Consider the following 17,098-nt stretch of genomic DNA (forward strand, 5'->3'; position numbering starts at 1 on the left):
ATTGTGTCTTTTAGTTACTTTATCTAAGAGACTGTTAACACGTGGCTGTAAAATGAAAATCTAATGTTTTTTTATTAAAAACTGTTTAGAAATACGTGACTTTTCTGTCAGTGTGTTTGTGTTAACATACGCTCCACATCCATCACATACAGGAAGTTTCTCTGTCTTTCTTACAGACAAGACACACACACACACACACATACACATACACACATCTCATCATTTGTTAAGTCATGTATTTTTTACTCTTCATAGAACCATATTAATTTAATATAATAACACGTCATGATACAGTTTGATGTGTAAATTAACTTTCATTTTTTCATGTGAACATGTTGGCGCCCTTGTGTGGTGGAGAAGTAGGCCGCAAGTTCATTATCCTGATAGACTTGATCACAGACTTTACTCTTGTTGACTTTTGATCCCTTATAGATTCAAACAATAACCAAAAAACCAATCAGGTTTCCAGTCACTTTACTAGAATCAACAGTCAGTGAACAGGTTTACAATTCAGCAGCCTGAAAAGTGTTTGAGCAGGAAAATGAATCCATCAGGGTGAAGACAGGAAGCAGGTCACAGACTGGCAGCAGGTCAGAAACACCAGGAACAGATCACTGGTAGTTGATCAGAGATCACACACACATGAACAAACACACTCACCTGTTCCTCTTTGCTGTTGATCATCACCAGATCTGATCCTCTGTTCTCACAGTCGCTATGACAGTGTTTCCTGTTTTCGTACCAACTTTTATTCTCAGTGGATTTAAAGTAACAGCTGCATCCAAACTTCTTCCATCCTTCAGGAATCTTAAGGATGGAATCTCCCTAAATGTAAAACAAATATAAATATACAAACTGAATTAATATTTATTTATATTTTTTCATTTGCGTTTAAAATATTAAATCATGTAAATATATGTACATGTTTCCCTGGGGGAGTGTCTTGATTAAGGACACACCTGGTAACAGAGACAGGGTTTGACCCAGGAACAATCTTCATCCCAGGCTGATGCTCTAGCCATTGAGCCACCGCTGTGTGTGAGTGTTGTGTTTGCATTTTATTATTATTTATTATTGGCAAAAATGAAAACAGGGGAAACTGATCAAACGTACAATTCATTCTTAGTGTGATTTAACATGACTTAACTTACCATAGTTCAGGTTACCAGGCCATAGTACAACGAAACCCTCTCATCAGTAACTATTTACTAGTTACATGGCTCAGGTGCTACAGAAGTTCTATATATGAAGAGATGTTATTCAGTGTACAATAACACTGAATCCAGAATTGAATTTAAAATAAATCCAGAATTTAATTTAAAATTCTTCTCCTCACTTATAAATCCCTTAATAATCAGGCTCCATCTTATCTTAAAGAACTCATTGTTCCATATCTTCCAAGCAGAACTCTCCGTTCTCAGACTGCAGGTTTACTTGTGGTTCCTAGAGTTTCCAAATGTAGAATGGGAGGCAGAGCCTTTAGCTACCAAGCCCCTCTCCTGTGGAACCAGCTCCCAGTTCAGGTTCGGGAGGCAGACACCCTCTCTACATTTAAGACTAGACTTAAAACTTTCCTTTTTTATAAAGCTTATAGTTAGAGATGGATCAGGTGACTCTGAACCATCTCTTAGTTATGCTGCTGGGGGACCTCTATTGATAAACTGAGCTCCTCTCCTCTCTCCTTTCTCTTGTATCAATGCAAATGCCACCATTTCATGTCATTAACTTTGTGTCTTCTCTCTCTTTTAGTTGTGTTTCCTCCTCTCTGTCTCCCTCTCTCTGTACTTTTCTGCAGGTATCCTCGGCCTGGAGCTGTACATCTCCAGAATCCAGTTCATCTGCCCAATGTTCTTGATGCTTGTTGTTGTCTTTATTGCCTGCTGTTCTTTTCTCTCTCCACCCACTATGAGCCTGGTTCTGCTGGAGGTTTCTTCCTCTAAAGGGAGTTTTTCCTCTCCACTGTTGCCTAAAGCTTGCTCAAATGGGATTGTTGGGTTTTCTCTATAATTTTTTGTATAAATATTTTCTGTAAGGTCTTAAACCTTAAACACTGTAAAGTGCCTTGAGATAACTTCTGTTGTAAATTGGCGCTATACAAATAAAACTGAATTGAATTGAATTGAATAGAATTTAATAACATCTCTTCATATATTTATATTCATATTTATACACAGTGAAAACTCTGAACCAGCTTCTTCTAACAGCTGGAAGCTTCTTCTCACTGTTTGTTTCTACAGAGACAAAATTCACAGAGGAAATGTTTTCATCAGGTTTGAGAAAGTTTATCTGTTAATGAAATTCATCTTCTTTGTGAGGAAAAACATTTGAAACTCTAGTGGAACCAAATTACATTGTGGTAATTCTAGTACTTCTATTGTTTCCGTCTCCAGTTTGGTGTCAACCTTATCATTTACATCCATCTTCATCTACTCTACACACCACAAAGTCACATGATCATAGATGCTCCACACACCACTAAACAGAGGCTGACAGGTCGTCTCTTTCTTAGCTGCGTAGATAAAGAACAAACTGCTCACAGAGAATAGATTGTGATTGTCACAGTCATACATTCATATCTTGATTTAATTCAGTTTCCGTCTTTTGCAGCTTTGTAATCTCACAGGCTGACATTGTGAATTGAAGGACAGCTTTTACTCAGGAAGACTGGTTTCTACCAAGGTAGCAGCTAAAGAGGAACTCTTCCAGATAAATCAATAGAAAGTTTCACATGTTGATTTGTCATAAGCTCACGTCTCACTTACCTCTGTCCTGTGACTGAATGTCAGTCCTTTCTTCTTCCATAACATCTTCATTATAATAAATATGAACATTCCTCTATATTTCTGTTGTATCTCACCTTCAAATCTTGTGTGACATGAACAGATGACGACATCTTGAGAGGACTGAGTCAGTTGAACAGTAGCTGCACTTCTCTTACTGTTACTGTACGATGTTGATCGATTACTGTGCTGCACTAGAACTTTAATGTGTTCTGGTTTAATTCACACTAACTACGAGAGCTTTAAACACACTGGTAACATGGACTTTACTGATGCTGTGAATAGTTTCTGGTCCGCCTTCTGTCTGGTGCAGTGAACATTCAGGAAGTAGCAGCAGTAAACCAAGCGCATATGAACCCATTAGTTAATTTGACGCTGAGAAAGAAATAACTTTTAACTGTAGTTTGTGGTTTTCTTTACTTCAACTAGGAGACTACATCGTCTAGTTCTTAGATTAATGAGGTCATTCAGACAACCTGTTAACACAAAACTCGTCCAAGGCTTTGGCACTGGACGAACACTGGTCAGAGTGTAACAGGAGAGACACCGGTCCACCACTTCAAGGTGTCCACCTGCAGCAGGACCTCTTCTCCAAACTGGGAACAGAGAAGCATCCCTAACACCCTGGACTGTGAATAATACTAGTAGTCTCTTCCAGGGTGACAGTTAGTTTAGATTTTCTTTTTAAATACTTTAATTTAGTTTTCATCATTTTCTACTTTCAGTGAAGAAGTTAATATGAACGTGTTGCTGCCCTCATGTGGTCGAGCAGCAGACTGCAGGTTGATTATCCTGAGCTGCTGAGTCTTGATCTGTGGCTTCAACCTCATTGACTTTAACTTACTGAATTTGTATTCTGTTCATCAGATGTTTACTGTATACAGGGATTAAGAACAATGAAACACACACATAATAAAAACTAACTAATCTGACACAAGTCTTGTCTCAGTTCTGTGTATTTTGTGTCTGCTTTTATTCTCCATCTGCCTCCATGTGTTTGACTCTTCTGATGAAGGTAAAAAGAATCAGCTGCTGACTCCAGGTGGATCAGAGAAAATGAAGAAGACACTTAGAGCAGTTTGAGCAGCAACAGACTCATTAATAAACCAAAGTAAAGACGACCTGCAGGTGACTTTTATTCAACACTTTGTGGGACTACAGAGTCAGTAAGGTCACATGGAGTTGTTGTGTGGACCACTTCCAACCTACTACTCTGTCTGCACCATAGAGCACAGAGGGACAATATCTGTGTCATCAAGAGGATTGAACATGTGACACAGAATGAACAAGGGAACAAATGGGAGATGACTCTGAGGATCATGTAGAACATTTCAGAGTTTAACAAACAGCTTCATCCAACACTACAAACACCTCTCTGTCATCAGGTGAAGCTGGAAATCTGTTTCTCACAGATCCAGGTCTTTTTGTCATTATAATGTGTTTGTGTCCATTGTCCTTGTCGATCACAGCATGTTGCATGGTAGTACTGAGACGGATATGGATCTCTTGCCCAGAACCTTTGGAAAAATAAAATATTGTTATAAACTGAAAGTCAGATTATTTTCACATTCAAATAAACCAGTTTAAATATTTTAAATATTTTCAGCAGCTGTTTTTAGAGGACATCACGTCACAGTGGATCATCAGTGTAAATCCCAGACATCTTCTAAAAACTGATACAGGACGTTAATTCTAATAAAGTTACTCACTCTGTTCAGACTCCACAAACATTTTGTCTCTTCCTGATTCTTAAATTCACACATGTTCATTAATGTTTCTTCAGTCATTGACAAATATTAAATCTTAGTAAATGTTTGTCTCTGAGGAAATTCCTCTGTGTGTTTCAGGGATTGTTGTTGCAGTACCTCAGTCGACCAGCAGGAGAAACTGGTTGTAAAGCTGCTCTCTTAATCCGTCCCTGGGACTAATGGTCATATTCAGCTTGTTCCTTCATATGTTCTTAACTTTCTAAAGAGCAGAGCAGAGGCAGGTCGTCCTTCATGCTGACACTAAGTTAAAGGAACCAAAGTCCCAGTAGTTGGACTCTAAATGTTGAACTGAGTTTTTCTTGAAGATAGAAGCTGCAGCACAAACGCTGCAGAAATAAAACCAGAGTTTGAACAAAGTTCAAATCATGACTCCAGTATTGAGTCTTTGTTACTCGACCTCATCACAGACTGAAGATGAAGAGAGTTCAAGTTCATCTGTTTGTTCAAGGAATCACTTTGACCTTTAGGATTTTATCACATTGATAAAATGTTTTACATGTGTTGCTGTTCTGCTTTTTTTTTTTTCTAAAAATTAATTTTAATAAAATGTGAAGAAACAAAAAAGTAACAAAAACTGTCTCACGTTTCTGTAAGTGATGATCCATCCACCCATTCCCACATATACATGTATGGTCCCCTTTGATGTGACTGTTTTGTCCTCAGACCAATCCAGGACTCTTCATTCTTACTCAGTAAGAATTTGGTGACAAATTCCTAAAAGTTGACAGGAGACAAAAATCATTTCTAAATTCATAATTCAGTTGTAGTTGAGTCATTTTGTGACTCTGTCAAAAGGAAAAATATAAACCTGTGGCAGAAATCAGATAAAAAAAGGAAAATATTTTCACAGTTCTCCAGACTTTTATTGTGTGAGATTGTTTTCAATGTATTCTTACTATAATTTATTTGTCCATTAGGTGTCTGCCAATATCAAAGTCTTTGAGTCTAATAAAAATTGAATGTATTTGATTTCTTGAAGAACTGAGATCAGAGCTCCTGGTTTTGATGGTTTATTTAAATTCTACCATTTATTTAAGGTGAATTTCAAATTAAAACAATAAAAACAGTCCCTCTGATTTTCTCTGACATTAGTTGTTAGAAATAACCTGTGTATTTATTGATCTGTTAGTATTTAGTCAAACTGTTGTTCAATCCATGTTAATCTAACGTTCTTAATAAACCACATTTTACTGCATTTGTAGAAACAAGACTTTTCTGTTCTGCTGCAAATGTTCAGTCACCTCAACAAAAAGATCAAAGTCTGAACAGTCACAGTATCTGAAATATGAAATAATATCTACACACTGAAAACAAGCTTAGATCAGAGTTCATGGACAAAAACAACAGGGAAATGGACCCAGATCCAGATCCAGATCCAGATCCAGATCCAGATCCAGATCCAGACCCAGACCCAGATCCAGATCCAGATCCCCACACACAGAACAGGTTCAATTTCAGTCACTTTACTAGAATCAACAGTCAGTGAACAGGTTTACAATTCAGCAGCCTGAAAAGTGTTTGAGCAGGAAAATGAATCCATCAGGGTGAAGACAGGAAGCAGGTCACAGACTGGCAGCAGGTCAGAAACACCAGGAACAGATCACTGGTAGTTGATCAGAGATCACACACACATGAACAAACACACTCACCTGTTCCTCTTTGCTGTTGATCGACACCAGATCTGATCCTCTGCTCTGACAGTCATATCTGCTGTCGTACCAACTTTTCTTCTCAGTGGATTTAAAGTAATAACTTGATCCAAATCTTTTCCATCCTTTAGGACACAACTTCCCTTCTATGAAACAAATGTTGTAAACACATTTTTTCCTGAAATATTTCTTCTGCAACATTAATTCTGAAAATACTTTTTTACTCTCGTAGCTGATTTATTACTTTTCTCTTTTAATCTCATGATTAAATCAATCGTAATTAAAAATAAAATATTGTGTAAATTATTTGATTTTATACTTTTCTCACCTTCAATTATGTTGTTCAGCATTTTAACTTCATCTTGTAACAAGCTGTGATTTTTACTTAGAGTTTTGTAGTTCACTGTCAAACCTTGAGAAAAGCAATAATTGACACAATTATTAATAATTCTTATTCCAAACTTTAAAACGGGGGGGGGGGGGGGGGGGGGGGGGGGGGCTCAGGCAAGTTGAACAGGCTGCAATTCTTTCTCAGAGAGTTGTACCTGTTGTCTAACTGAGAGTAGTTGACTGATATATCAGAAAAACAACAATAGATAAAATATTAAAACAATGTAAAAACTAGTGTAAATGGGATTAATGTGAATTATAAGTTTCAAACTTTTCTTACTTGATTTGTTGTCCTTTAACTCAGTGTAGGTTTTGTTCAGGTCGTTGTATCTGGTCTCCAGATTTTCTTTTTCCAAAGTGACTGAAAAATCTGGTGAGAAACAAACAACACATGAAAAATTAAATCATCATCATTAAAAAGGTGCAATTATTTCCTGTAATGATTAAACATCACTGTCAAATGTTCAAACTTTATTTTAATTATTTGCTGTTCAGACTGTTACTTCTTCCTGTTCCTGCACTTTAAATCTTAAAAAGGAGGTTTTAGTGTTTTGTGTTTGTTCATTTGATTTTTCTGTTGAAGGAGATTGTGTTCAGTGGACACCTTTAAATACCTGGGTGTTCACCTCAATAATAAACTGGACTGGACTAATTACACTGATGTCCTGTACAGGAAGGACCAGAGTCGCCTCCATCTGCTGAGGACTGAAGGTGCAGCAGTCATGATGGAGCCATGTTGACTCCACCTGGTCTACATACCACTCTAGTCTAGAGCCGTTCATTCATCTCTCCACTTCCTTCATGACGACCTTTTGTGGGTCAAATCAGTCATCACACACTAACTACATGTTGTAACCATGGAGTTGACCAATGAGGAACTAGTTTGTAACCACTCACTACGATCTGTCATTTTAAACAAAGTAAACATGGATGAAGTGATTATTAAAGCTGTGAACATGTTACTGATATTTGTTGTCAGACCCTCGTTTGTTTTTTGGTCGGGTTCATATTTCACATGCTGTTTGTCCTGTAGCCACAATAATCTGGTAATTTGTGGTTCAACTGTGACTCAGCTCAAAATCTATTTGATGACGATGCTGAAATTTCCTAAAACTATTTCTAGGAAACATTTTTATATCAAAGTGGATCAATATGGATAATGAAACATAATGAAATAAAAACTCCTCACAGCGAGTGATGATCACAGCCAGAATCAGAAGATACAGCAAAACCAGAGACACAGTGAAAACTCTGAAGCAGCTTCTTCTAACAGCTGGAAGCTTCTTCTCACTGTTTGGTTCTACAGAGACAAAATTCACAGAGGAAATGTTTCACTGAGCATTAATGAGTTTTGTTTTTTTTATCTTAATGGTGACAACAAAAAAATTTGAACTTTGAGATCATCTGAAACACACCAGTAAATCTACATCAGAACAGTTCTGATATAGAAGAATTAAGGTTTGAATCTTGTCTCTAGATTCACACAGTAAATGGTGTTTGTGTAGTTGCACCATTAGAACAGCAGCTTGTGCTAATGCTTAATTCAGTGAGGATTAACTCTGGTGTTTTATTTTAGGATTACTTGGTTCACTCATTTGGTCTCAGACTAAATAAACCAACTTTAAACCAGTAGTATAAAAACGACCTAAATGTCTTAGTTGAACTACAGATTGAGACGTCACTGTCTGTGAAACCGGCCCCATGTGTCCTGATAATGACTCAGACCAGTGCATCATGTTTGTTCTACACTTACAAGAAGAAGAATGAATGATAATGTCATTTGTTAGTTGACAGTCAAACTGCTTTTCATCAGTTTCTCTGTCACAGTTCTCATTATTTCATACTCACCAGTTTGCCGTGACCTAAAGTCAGTGTGCTGCTCTCCATCCTCTAACATCTGCACCTCTCTCTCTTTTCTGTCCTCGTGTCCTCTCATATATTTCACCCTCAGATCTGAACCAGTTTGAATTTCTGTCGACATGTTGAGGAACTAAAGAGCTAAAAACTAACTGAACGTCTTTCTGACCAGTCTTCACTCAGTCAGGCAGCTTTCAACAGAGCATCAAGGAAGTAGCAGCAGAACAAACCACACCCACAGATACTTTAACACATTTGTTTCTGTCTGATGAAAAATTAACTGAGGGACTGTTTGATCTGTGCATTAAAACATGTAAATACACTGAGAAACACAAGTTATACTATGTTAAAGGTTGTTGAAGGTTTATTTCTGGTATTCATTGTGTTATTCACCAGCAACATTGTGCACATGAATATACTGAACTGATGTTGGTCAGAAGCTGTGTTCCTCTTTCAAATGTAAATTATCAAAGATAGAAACAAAGTGAGAAGTTTCCAACACAGGAAATGTGACGTGTGACCTGTTATTAACTTCCTCAACAAGTTCTGATGATCATTGATGTGTGAGGTCGAAACACTTCAACAGACGTTAGAAGATGGAGAGCAGCTCACTAACACTGGGTCACTGTGACATCGTGAATATTACAGTGGAAAAGATCCGAACTTTAAATTGATGTCAAACAGCTCTTACAGGATCTCTTCAGTTCACACAAAGCACCAATGGAAGTCTCGTCTGTTTCACCTCCTCTAACTACAGAACATGATGGACCTGTCAGTATCAGGTCACCTGAGGTCATTTGGCTCCTGGAGTTCAAATGTTCTGATGAAGGTAAAAAGAGGAAACAGAAGATCTGTAGTTCAAATGTATTCTCTGTGTATTTTGTCTACGTAGAACCAAACTGTGGTTCCACGTTTGTCTCTTCTTTAAGTGGTGATGGCTGACTACCCGACACCATGACCCGTTTCTTTCCTGAATGTGGTTCAGGTTTCATCTTATCATCCTCTGACTGGGATGTGTGGGAACAGATGCCACAGATTTCCTTCCACTTCTGCAGATGGTCGACCCTGGAAGAGTGTTTATGTTGTTCTGTTGTTCCTGGTTCTCATGCCTGCAGAGGAGCCTGGTTTTGGACTTTTGGACCTTTTGCCTGTGCCGTCTTTAAACTACTGTAGAAATCTTGGACTACTGTCTAATACGAGCTCAGGACCACAAAACTGTACAATAGAAGATATCAGCAAGAAGTGTCCTTGAAGCTCTACTTACCTGGGAAAGTTTTCATGCTTCATGGTGGATTTTAAACTTATTTAAACATAATTTAACCAATGTTGTTTCTTCTCTGTGGTTGGTTCATAATAACTGAACTAATTCAAGAAGTCCAGGATGTTGGTCTCTCACCAAAGGAGTCCTTATGTCCCTGTCCCATATGTACAGTCAGGGGTTTTCATGATAAGTCTACAACTTGCTGTTAGCTCCTGTTGTTGTGCTCAGTGTGTTGAGTGACTTGTTTCTGTCAAAGAACAAATGAATACTTACAAATATATTTTAAGTTGTAACTGAAGGATACACTTGTATGATAATCTGAGCAGCTCTGGACAGAAAATGAGATGACCACTATTCTACCACCAACCACATACAGAGAGTTTCAGCCTGTTTTTCTTACTGTAAATACCATTTAACAAAACAGAAGAATCGTCTTATGGAAATTCTGGTGGACATGCAGCCCCCTGAAGGCACCGAGGGTTTTGGGTTCAGTGTCTTGTCCTGGGTCACTTCAACATGTGGCCAAGAATCGAGAGGAACCAGGAGTCAAACCACCAACCCTGGAGTTCACAGGTGACTACACTAACAATGTGAGCTGCTGGTGCCCCAACACACTGTTCCAACACATATTGATGGAGAATACAGCACTGGTCAAAAGTAAAACTGGTTCAACTTAGTATGAGGCTTCAGTGTGAAACAGACTGACATTCAGGAAGTCACAGTTTTTTTTTAGCTGCAAACCCACAACAAAAGAAATCAACAGGTTTGAGACCAAGAGGGAGGAAACCAACTGTGCACGATGCATCTGCACACGAAAGGAGGGCCAACGTGTCATTAGTGTTCTTCACAGGGAAACAGTAGTTGAACCAATTTGTCCTAAAAATACATCCCAGTAATTAGTGTGAGCTGTTTGTTCTTACGTCGTACTGACAGGATGATGAGCCCCACCATCATTAGAAGACACAGCACTCCGAGACACAAGGCAGCAGCTCTGAAAGACTTTCTCTGGACTGGAGGAGGATCCTGAACCTGTGGTCCTACAGAGGGACACAAAAGAAACATGGTTCTTTGTTACTGGTTTCTCTTTCTGAGCTTTGTCCCATTTGTCTCAAGTATTCCTGGCTGCAGAGGTCAACAAGGGGCAGGGTCGAATTCAGGTTGGGTCAGAGGTCATATAGATGAGTTAGGACAGTGGGTCACGTGATTCATGTAGCCTTGAATAGGATAAAAATAATCAACACAAGAAACCTGTATCTGGTATAAAACTTCAAGTTGAAGCCATAACTCCTGTAAAAAGGGTGAAGTTCAGTATCTGATCAGTGCTGTTTGTTCTCAGTGAAGTTATTTAAAATACTGTGAATCTAAACTCACGTGTCAGTTGTCACTTCACAGATTTACTATCATTACAGTCATACACCATTTAAAAAGTGTCTCATCATGGATCAGATGACATTATTTAGATGTAGACAGCTCCTCCACCTCATAGGTCCTACACACTGTCTTACTTACTGTACACCACCTCCTTAATACACACAGTGTTATAGGTCACAGGTTATGTCTAATAAGTAGATAATTGACACTTTTATCACATCAGTGTAAAAACAGCAGTGTTCAGTCTGTCACAGTCACTCAGCTCCTCACACTTCTTCCTGCTCTGGTGTAAAACTCAGAGCTCATACTTTCACAGATCACGTCAATGTTACTAGAACCAACAGAATAAACCCAGACTGAGTTTCACCAAACAGCAACAGAAGATCTGAAAATGAGTCTGAGAACAAACTTCACACGAGTCCAACATGGTGTCTTTCAAACCTGTCTGAACCTCTCAGTAACTGCCACCTGGGTGTGAAATCCTGCGGGAAACTTCTGCAAACCCACATCCCAGGAAGTCAGTGGCAACACCTACAGCAGACAACAGGTTGCGACACCTATATGGGGGATGTTCCCCAGGTATAAAAACTCTAATTTCCCTTTGTTCACAGTCTTTCTTCACTCTGACCGCTCACGTGTTGACTGACCTTCTTTACAAAGAATAAAAACCGGCAGAAGTCTCTATTTCATTCTTCACCAGTAGATGAGAATTTCCACAACACTGGTTCACACTATTAACTGTGGGAAATAGAAAATCATGAACATAAAAATACTTGACTGATGCTCTGAGGTTTCTTGACCAACCTTTAGTCCGGTTCAGAGAACACGGAAGAAGCAGCAGCAAGAAAACCACCACGTTCATTCTTCATGCACTTCACAGACTTCAATCTGTAGTGCACATCACCATGACACGAACTGTGGTCAAACTGTTTCCATCGCAGCCATCAGGCTAAATACAAACTCATAAAACAGCTTCTTGTTCAGCAGCAGATGAAGCTTTTCTCCTACAGCACCTCACAACTGTTCAGGTTGTAAGAAAAAGCAGAAGAATTAGTGTGTGTGTTATTTCCAGAGGTGCCAGAATGACACAAACCCAGTTCTCAAGGAAATGTGCAAGTAGGTGCCTAAAAATACTTCAAGTACTGCTACAAATTCAAAGTACTTCATGTTAGCTACTTTACAAGAGCATTTAACACACACAGAATCTTAATGAACCCACCAACTCTGATTATTTTCCCTAATTAACACCAGCACCACTAACTCTGTTGTGTACTAAGCTGCAACAGTGGGTGTTCCAATCAGGCACCTGGAACATTTTCGAAGCAAACCACTGCAAGGGTGCCCCAGATAGAATTGGAGGTGTCCTGAGAAGGACAGCTGATAGGATTGTGAGTCATGGGAAATACATTCCTAATGATGAGCTATTATTCAACCCACTGGTAAAACTGTTCTACATCAGTGAAAACAACAAACACAAAGCCACAAAAAACATGTCAGTCTCCTTGCAGTCAACCATGAACATTCACCAAGGCGTAACCATTACTCCAGGAGAAATCAGTTACTGTGATGTGAGCTGCCTTTGCTCAGAGAGACACACCCCATGTCAGAAACCTTCGAGGTTCACACAACAGCATCCACACAGGAAGACAAATGTCAGAAACTTGTGTCAACTGTGTTAATTTGTTTGCCAACTGTGTTAATGTGCTGGTCAACCGTCAACATAATACCTTTAAATATTGGTTAAGCTGCAACAAAAAATATAAAGGGTATCTGTGATGATGGAGGCCTTACACAATGATGATGAATTCAGTATAAATTCAGTGTAATGTGGATTTATGTAAAAAAAAAGAAGTCTATCATGATACCATCCTGCAGAATGTAAGTTAGACAGACAATCTCACAACTGGGGAATAGACTGAATCACTTTTAAATACATTTGTTATCAAATGTGTAACACTAAATACATGTTTTCCATGATAAAACATTTGTCAGTAACACAGTTGAAAAAATTATGAATGAAATATTTAATGATATTAAATATCATTAAATAGACAGTAACTGCACTGCTAACAACCTAAATGATCTGAACTCATACTGTTTTATAAACAGACCTTTAACTAAGCAGTAATACTACAGTGTAGAAATACTGGATGATAAGTAAACCACAGTACATTTAAACTCTGACTTATTCTGAGTATAATGTGAATAAAGCTACAAAACTATGATTAAAACTTTAATTCCAGGCTCCTGGTTCAGTATCTACTGTTTGTACATGGTCCAGTTTTAGTACAGTGTCTTTTGAGATGTATCTACTGTTGTTTAACCTGCTTTGTGTTGAGTTCACTGTTTTTCATCTCAGGTTCAGGTAACTTTAGTTTGAGGCTTCAGTCTGACACAGTCTTAGAACAACCTCGTAGTCACATGTTGGTTCCCTGATGAACCACATTACAGGAAAAAAATGAGGACTGAGACAGACTGAGACATGTTTCATATGTCAAACTGCTGAAGTCTCATGTTGATCTCAAATGAACTTCATATGAATTTGGACATGGAGACGTAGAATAATTACAGTGACCAATGAGTTTGCTGAAGGAGCACCACAAGAGGTTGGTTGTTAGTCACCTGTCAGTCTAATGACAAAGGTGAAGGGTCAGGATGTAAAGAAGACCCTGTCGTGTGAGAGAACAGAAAGTTGTAGAAACTTCTGGAGAGTAACTGTCTGTTTTAGTGGTTGATGCAGAGTTTAGCAGCTTGTAACAGACGTATTCGACCGTCAGAGGGTAAATATCTTCTCTCACCAGTTCTCACCCAGTTTCACCCAAACTAATGTAGCTGTGACTGCTCAGGGAGTTTGTGAGCACTGAACAACAAATGAACGTGCTGTTTATATTTATTTATTTCAGTTTTAGGCCATTCTGCTCACAGCCATCGAATCAGGACTGTATGGTTTTAATTTCAAAGACTTAGTGCACAGTCTGCGTGACTTTGGGCCCTGTAGTGAAAATGAATAAAAATTCACAAAGTGAGTAAATAAAGTAAGAGGAAAGATGCATTATAGAACTGTGTTTGAAGTTCAAGGAAATTGTTAAAATAAAACTGAATTTAAAGAAAATCTTTGATAAACATTCAGGAACTTTTTTTGAGTTTTTACCTCATTTATTACATTTATTTAGTTTCTCGTTATTTTTTTAAAATTGATTTATTTGATAATATTTTTAGACTAAATTCATCAGTTGACTGTTTGTGAGTGTTGTGTTTGCAATTCATCAAGGTTTATTCAGAATAATTAATACAGAGAAAACATTGTTCTTATTGGTATCTTAAAAAAAACACTTATAAACTCTTATTGTTCTTATTGAACAGGAAGAGGAAGTCAGCTTTGAGTTATATTAGACACAGTGATGTGGTCAAAGAAGATCATGGAGGGAGGTGGAAGTTATTAATAGAGGTGGTGAAAGCTTTTATCACAAATAATTATTTCTTCATCTGCAGCTGTACAACTGACTCTGAACTGTAACAGAAGAACTAATATGATCAGAATGAGCAGTCATCAGATATTAATGTTTTAACAAGAATATTTTAAATAAAACAGTTAAATATTTATTGGTACAGTTTAGAATCTCATCTATAATCTGCAGACTTCTATACTTCTAATAAATTCCAGGTACAGAGTCGTCTCTGATCACAACGTGTTTTCTTTTCTTCATCCACAGTTTTAGTTGTAGAACCATCACTTTTTATATCAGCAAGAAATGTTTTTTATTTACATGTTCTTCTTTTATTATACTGAGATATGACAGGTTGATGTTGTTTGGATGATTTTTTAATTTTAAATTTTTGTGTTCAATATTAAAAAAACTATTAATCCAAGAGAGAAATTATTTTGCCTAATGTTTGTGGTCTGATGTTTGAAGACTAGTTACTAACTAGTTAATCCAAATAATAAAGTAAAAAACTAAAGTTTATGATATTGATCCGTCATAATTTCTCACTCACCTCTTTCATGTGCCTGAAAACTAATCCTCTCGTCTCTGACACCGTCTGCACTCTCGTAGACGACCTCTTCTCTTTCGTCCCTCTTTCCTCCATCTTCCTCCACCTTTCTGTTGTATCTCACCTTCTTAAAAACTGGTGTGGCGTAAATGACTGTGGACATCCTGAGACGACTGAAGAGTAGCTGCACTTCTCCTACTGTTACTGTGCTGCAGTAAAACTTGAATGTCTTCTGGTGCAGGACACACTACACAGAAACTAACAATGATCTAGACAGAAACAGTCGATAGAAATAAAGGAACAAACAGACTTTACTGAAGCTGTGAGGGATTCTTGGCCAAACTTCAGTCTGGTTCAGAGAACACTGAGGAAGTAAAAGCAAGAAAACCAACACACACACGTCCTTTTATTCTTCGACTGGAGGATAAAAATAACTTGTAGCTGCAGTTTGTGGTTTTCTTTACAGCAGCGAGGAGTTTTCATCGTCCAGTTTTTAGATTAAGAAACAATTTAGAAAAACTACAAACACTAAAAACTGCAAAACTGAAAACTGTATTTAACAGTGACAGTTTAGAAATAAAAAAAGTTTGTCAGCAACAATGTTCACGTGTTGTTAATAGATGGTTAAACACAAACAGGAAGAGAAGAATGAGAAGAGATAAACAGGAAATATTTGAGGAACTGAACAATGTTGAAGCTGAAAGTTCACATTTTACAGTTTATAATTTTAATTCTGATTTTGTTCAAATCAACATGAAAATGATTTTTCCATTATTAAAACCAAATATAAATATAGAAACCTTTTCTCTTATGTTACCTTCATAACAAACTTATTTTATCGTCACTACTGCTCAGAAAGAAAAGCAGAACAGTTGGTGTCATGCAGGAAATGTTATATTTGCATTTCACAGAGGAACTGAAACATTTACCAGTTCACACATGTTAAACTACGTTCTTGCTAAAGACCAACAGTAGTTCACAGTAGTGCAGATGAGACTCTGATGTTTCCGTTACTCCAACCTGCCAGAAACCTGATGATGATCATTGATGATCAACTGAGCTTTACTGACCACATCTCCTCTGTCTCAAAGGCTGATTTGTTCTTTTCAACATCACAAAGATCAGACTCTACCTTTCAAACTATAACACAGCTCATTGTGCAGGTTCTGGTCATTTCTCATCTTGACTACTGCAGTGTCTTACTGACGGGGTCACCAGCTGCACCACCACACCACCACACAGACAGAGCACACATTGTCAGACCACAATAGAAAATAGTCCAGTAAAACAAAAGTACTGTTCTTCAAAACTGTACCTGCTTCAACTAGAAGAGTCTTGAACACAACAACATGTTTGCAGACTCAGTCTCTGATGACTGTGTGAAGCAGATCCTGCAGGAAGAGGTCTGATGGGTGGAGTTGGGGTCACAGTGGGTGGCTGAGAGACGAGCAAGAAAGACGACGAGGAGAATGTTTCTAAATGAGAGGAGCTGAAATGATGGAGATAAACATGTGCAGTGATTGAAAGAATGGGATGAAGTGGGTGGTAGAAAAGAGGAGAGACTGAAACAAAGACGTGTGAATGAATCGGACTCATGGTTTAACTCCAGTAGAACTTCCAGTACTGTAGCTGAGTAAAAGTACTGAAGTTACTGACTTCCTCTGGTTATTTCCAACATTTCATCAAACATTTTACTGAACGTCATTGGACAAATTCATCTGCATTAAACAGAGACTTTGACCCAAAACAAGTTCCAGGTAACAATAAACACAACATATGAGGTTCTGGTCTGTTCAGTGTCACAGTGAAACTCTCAGTAGAACCAGTAGATCATCTTATGACCCGGAAGAGGACGGTTAGGATGATGGATGGATGATGTTGGTGCCCTCATGTGGTCGAGCAGCAGACTGCGAGTTCACAACATTAAGACTCATCATCAGTGGATTTGACCTCATTGACTTTTATCTTATTCTGTCTCCAGATTTATGTCACATACAAAGATTCAGAACATTCAAAGACAAACATTAA

General features: G+C 38.0%; 1 protein-coding gene across 2 annotated transcripts; it reads right to left on the reverse strand.

The window, feature by feature from the left end:
• Positions 1-3,983: 3,983 nt before the first annotated feature.
• LOC113155229 (CD209 antigen-like protein E) lies at positions 3,984-15,970 on the reverse strand. 2 transcript variants are annotated; one of them, XM_026349836.1, is made up of 8 exons: positions 15,888-15,970; positions 15,074-15,339; positions 10,627-10,743; positions 6,869-6,958; positions 6,527-6,610; positions 6,199-6,344; positions 5,133-5,263; positions 3,984-4,297 (listed from the first exon to the last, which is right to left on the reverse strand). In XM_026349836.1, exons 2-8 carry the CDS (start codon positions 15,231-15,233, stop codon positions 4,162-4,164), a joined length of 864 nt encoding a protein of 287 aa, XP_026205621.1. In that variant the 5' UTR covers positions 15,234-15,339; positions 15,888-15,970; the 3' UTR covers positions 3,984-4,161. The 2 variants fall into 2 exon arrangements, with proteins under 2 accessions (XP_026205621.1, XP_026205622.1); XM_026349837.1 differs by lacking the exons at positions 6,869-6,958; positions 15,888-15,970 and having other exon boundaries at positions 15,074-15,571.
• Between the last annotated feature and the right edge of the window lie 1,128 nt (positions 15,971-17,098).

The sequence above is a fragment of the Anabas testudineus genome, chromosome 11 (genome assembly GCF_900324465.2).
Source record: "Anabas testudineus chromosome 11, fAnaTes1.2, whole genome shotgun sequence".
In the NCBI taxonomy this organism is placed as follows: Eukaryota; Metazoa; Chordata; class Actinopteri; order Anabantiformes; family Anabantidae; genus Anabas; species Anabas testudineus.

Coding starts and splice junctions, on each gene's coding strand:
- LOC113155229 (XM_026349836.1), bottom strand. CDS start 15,233: ATGTCCACAGTCATTTACGCCACACCAGTTTTTAAGAAGGTGAGATAC. Junction 6,959..10,626: donor CATCATCCTGTCAGTACGAC/GTAAGAACAAAC, acceptor GTTTCTCACCAG/ATTTTTCAGTCACTTTGGAA. Junction 6,611..6,868: donor GTTAAAGGACAACAAATCAA/GTAAGAAAAGTT, acceptor GCTTTTCTCAAG/GTTTGACAGTGAACTACAAA.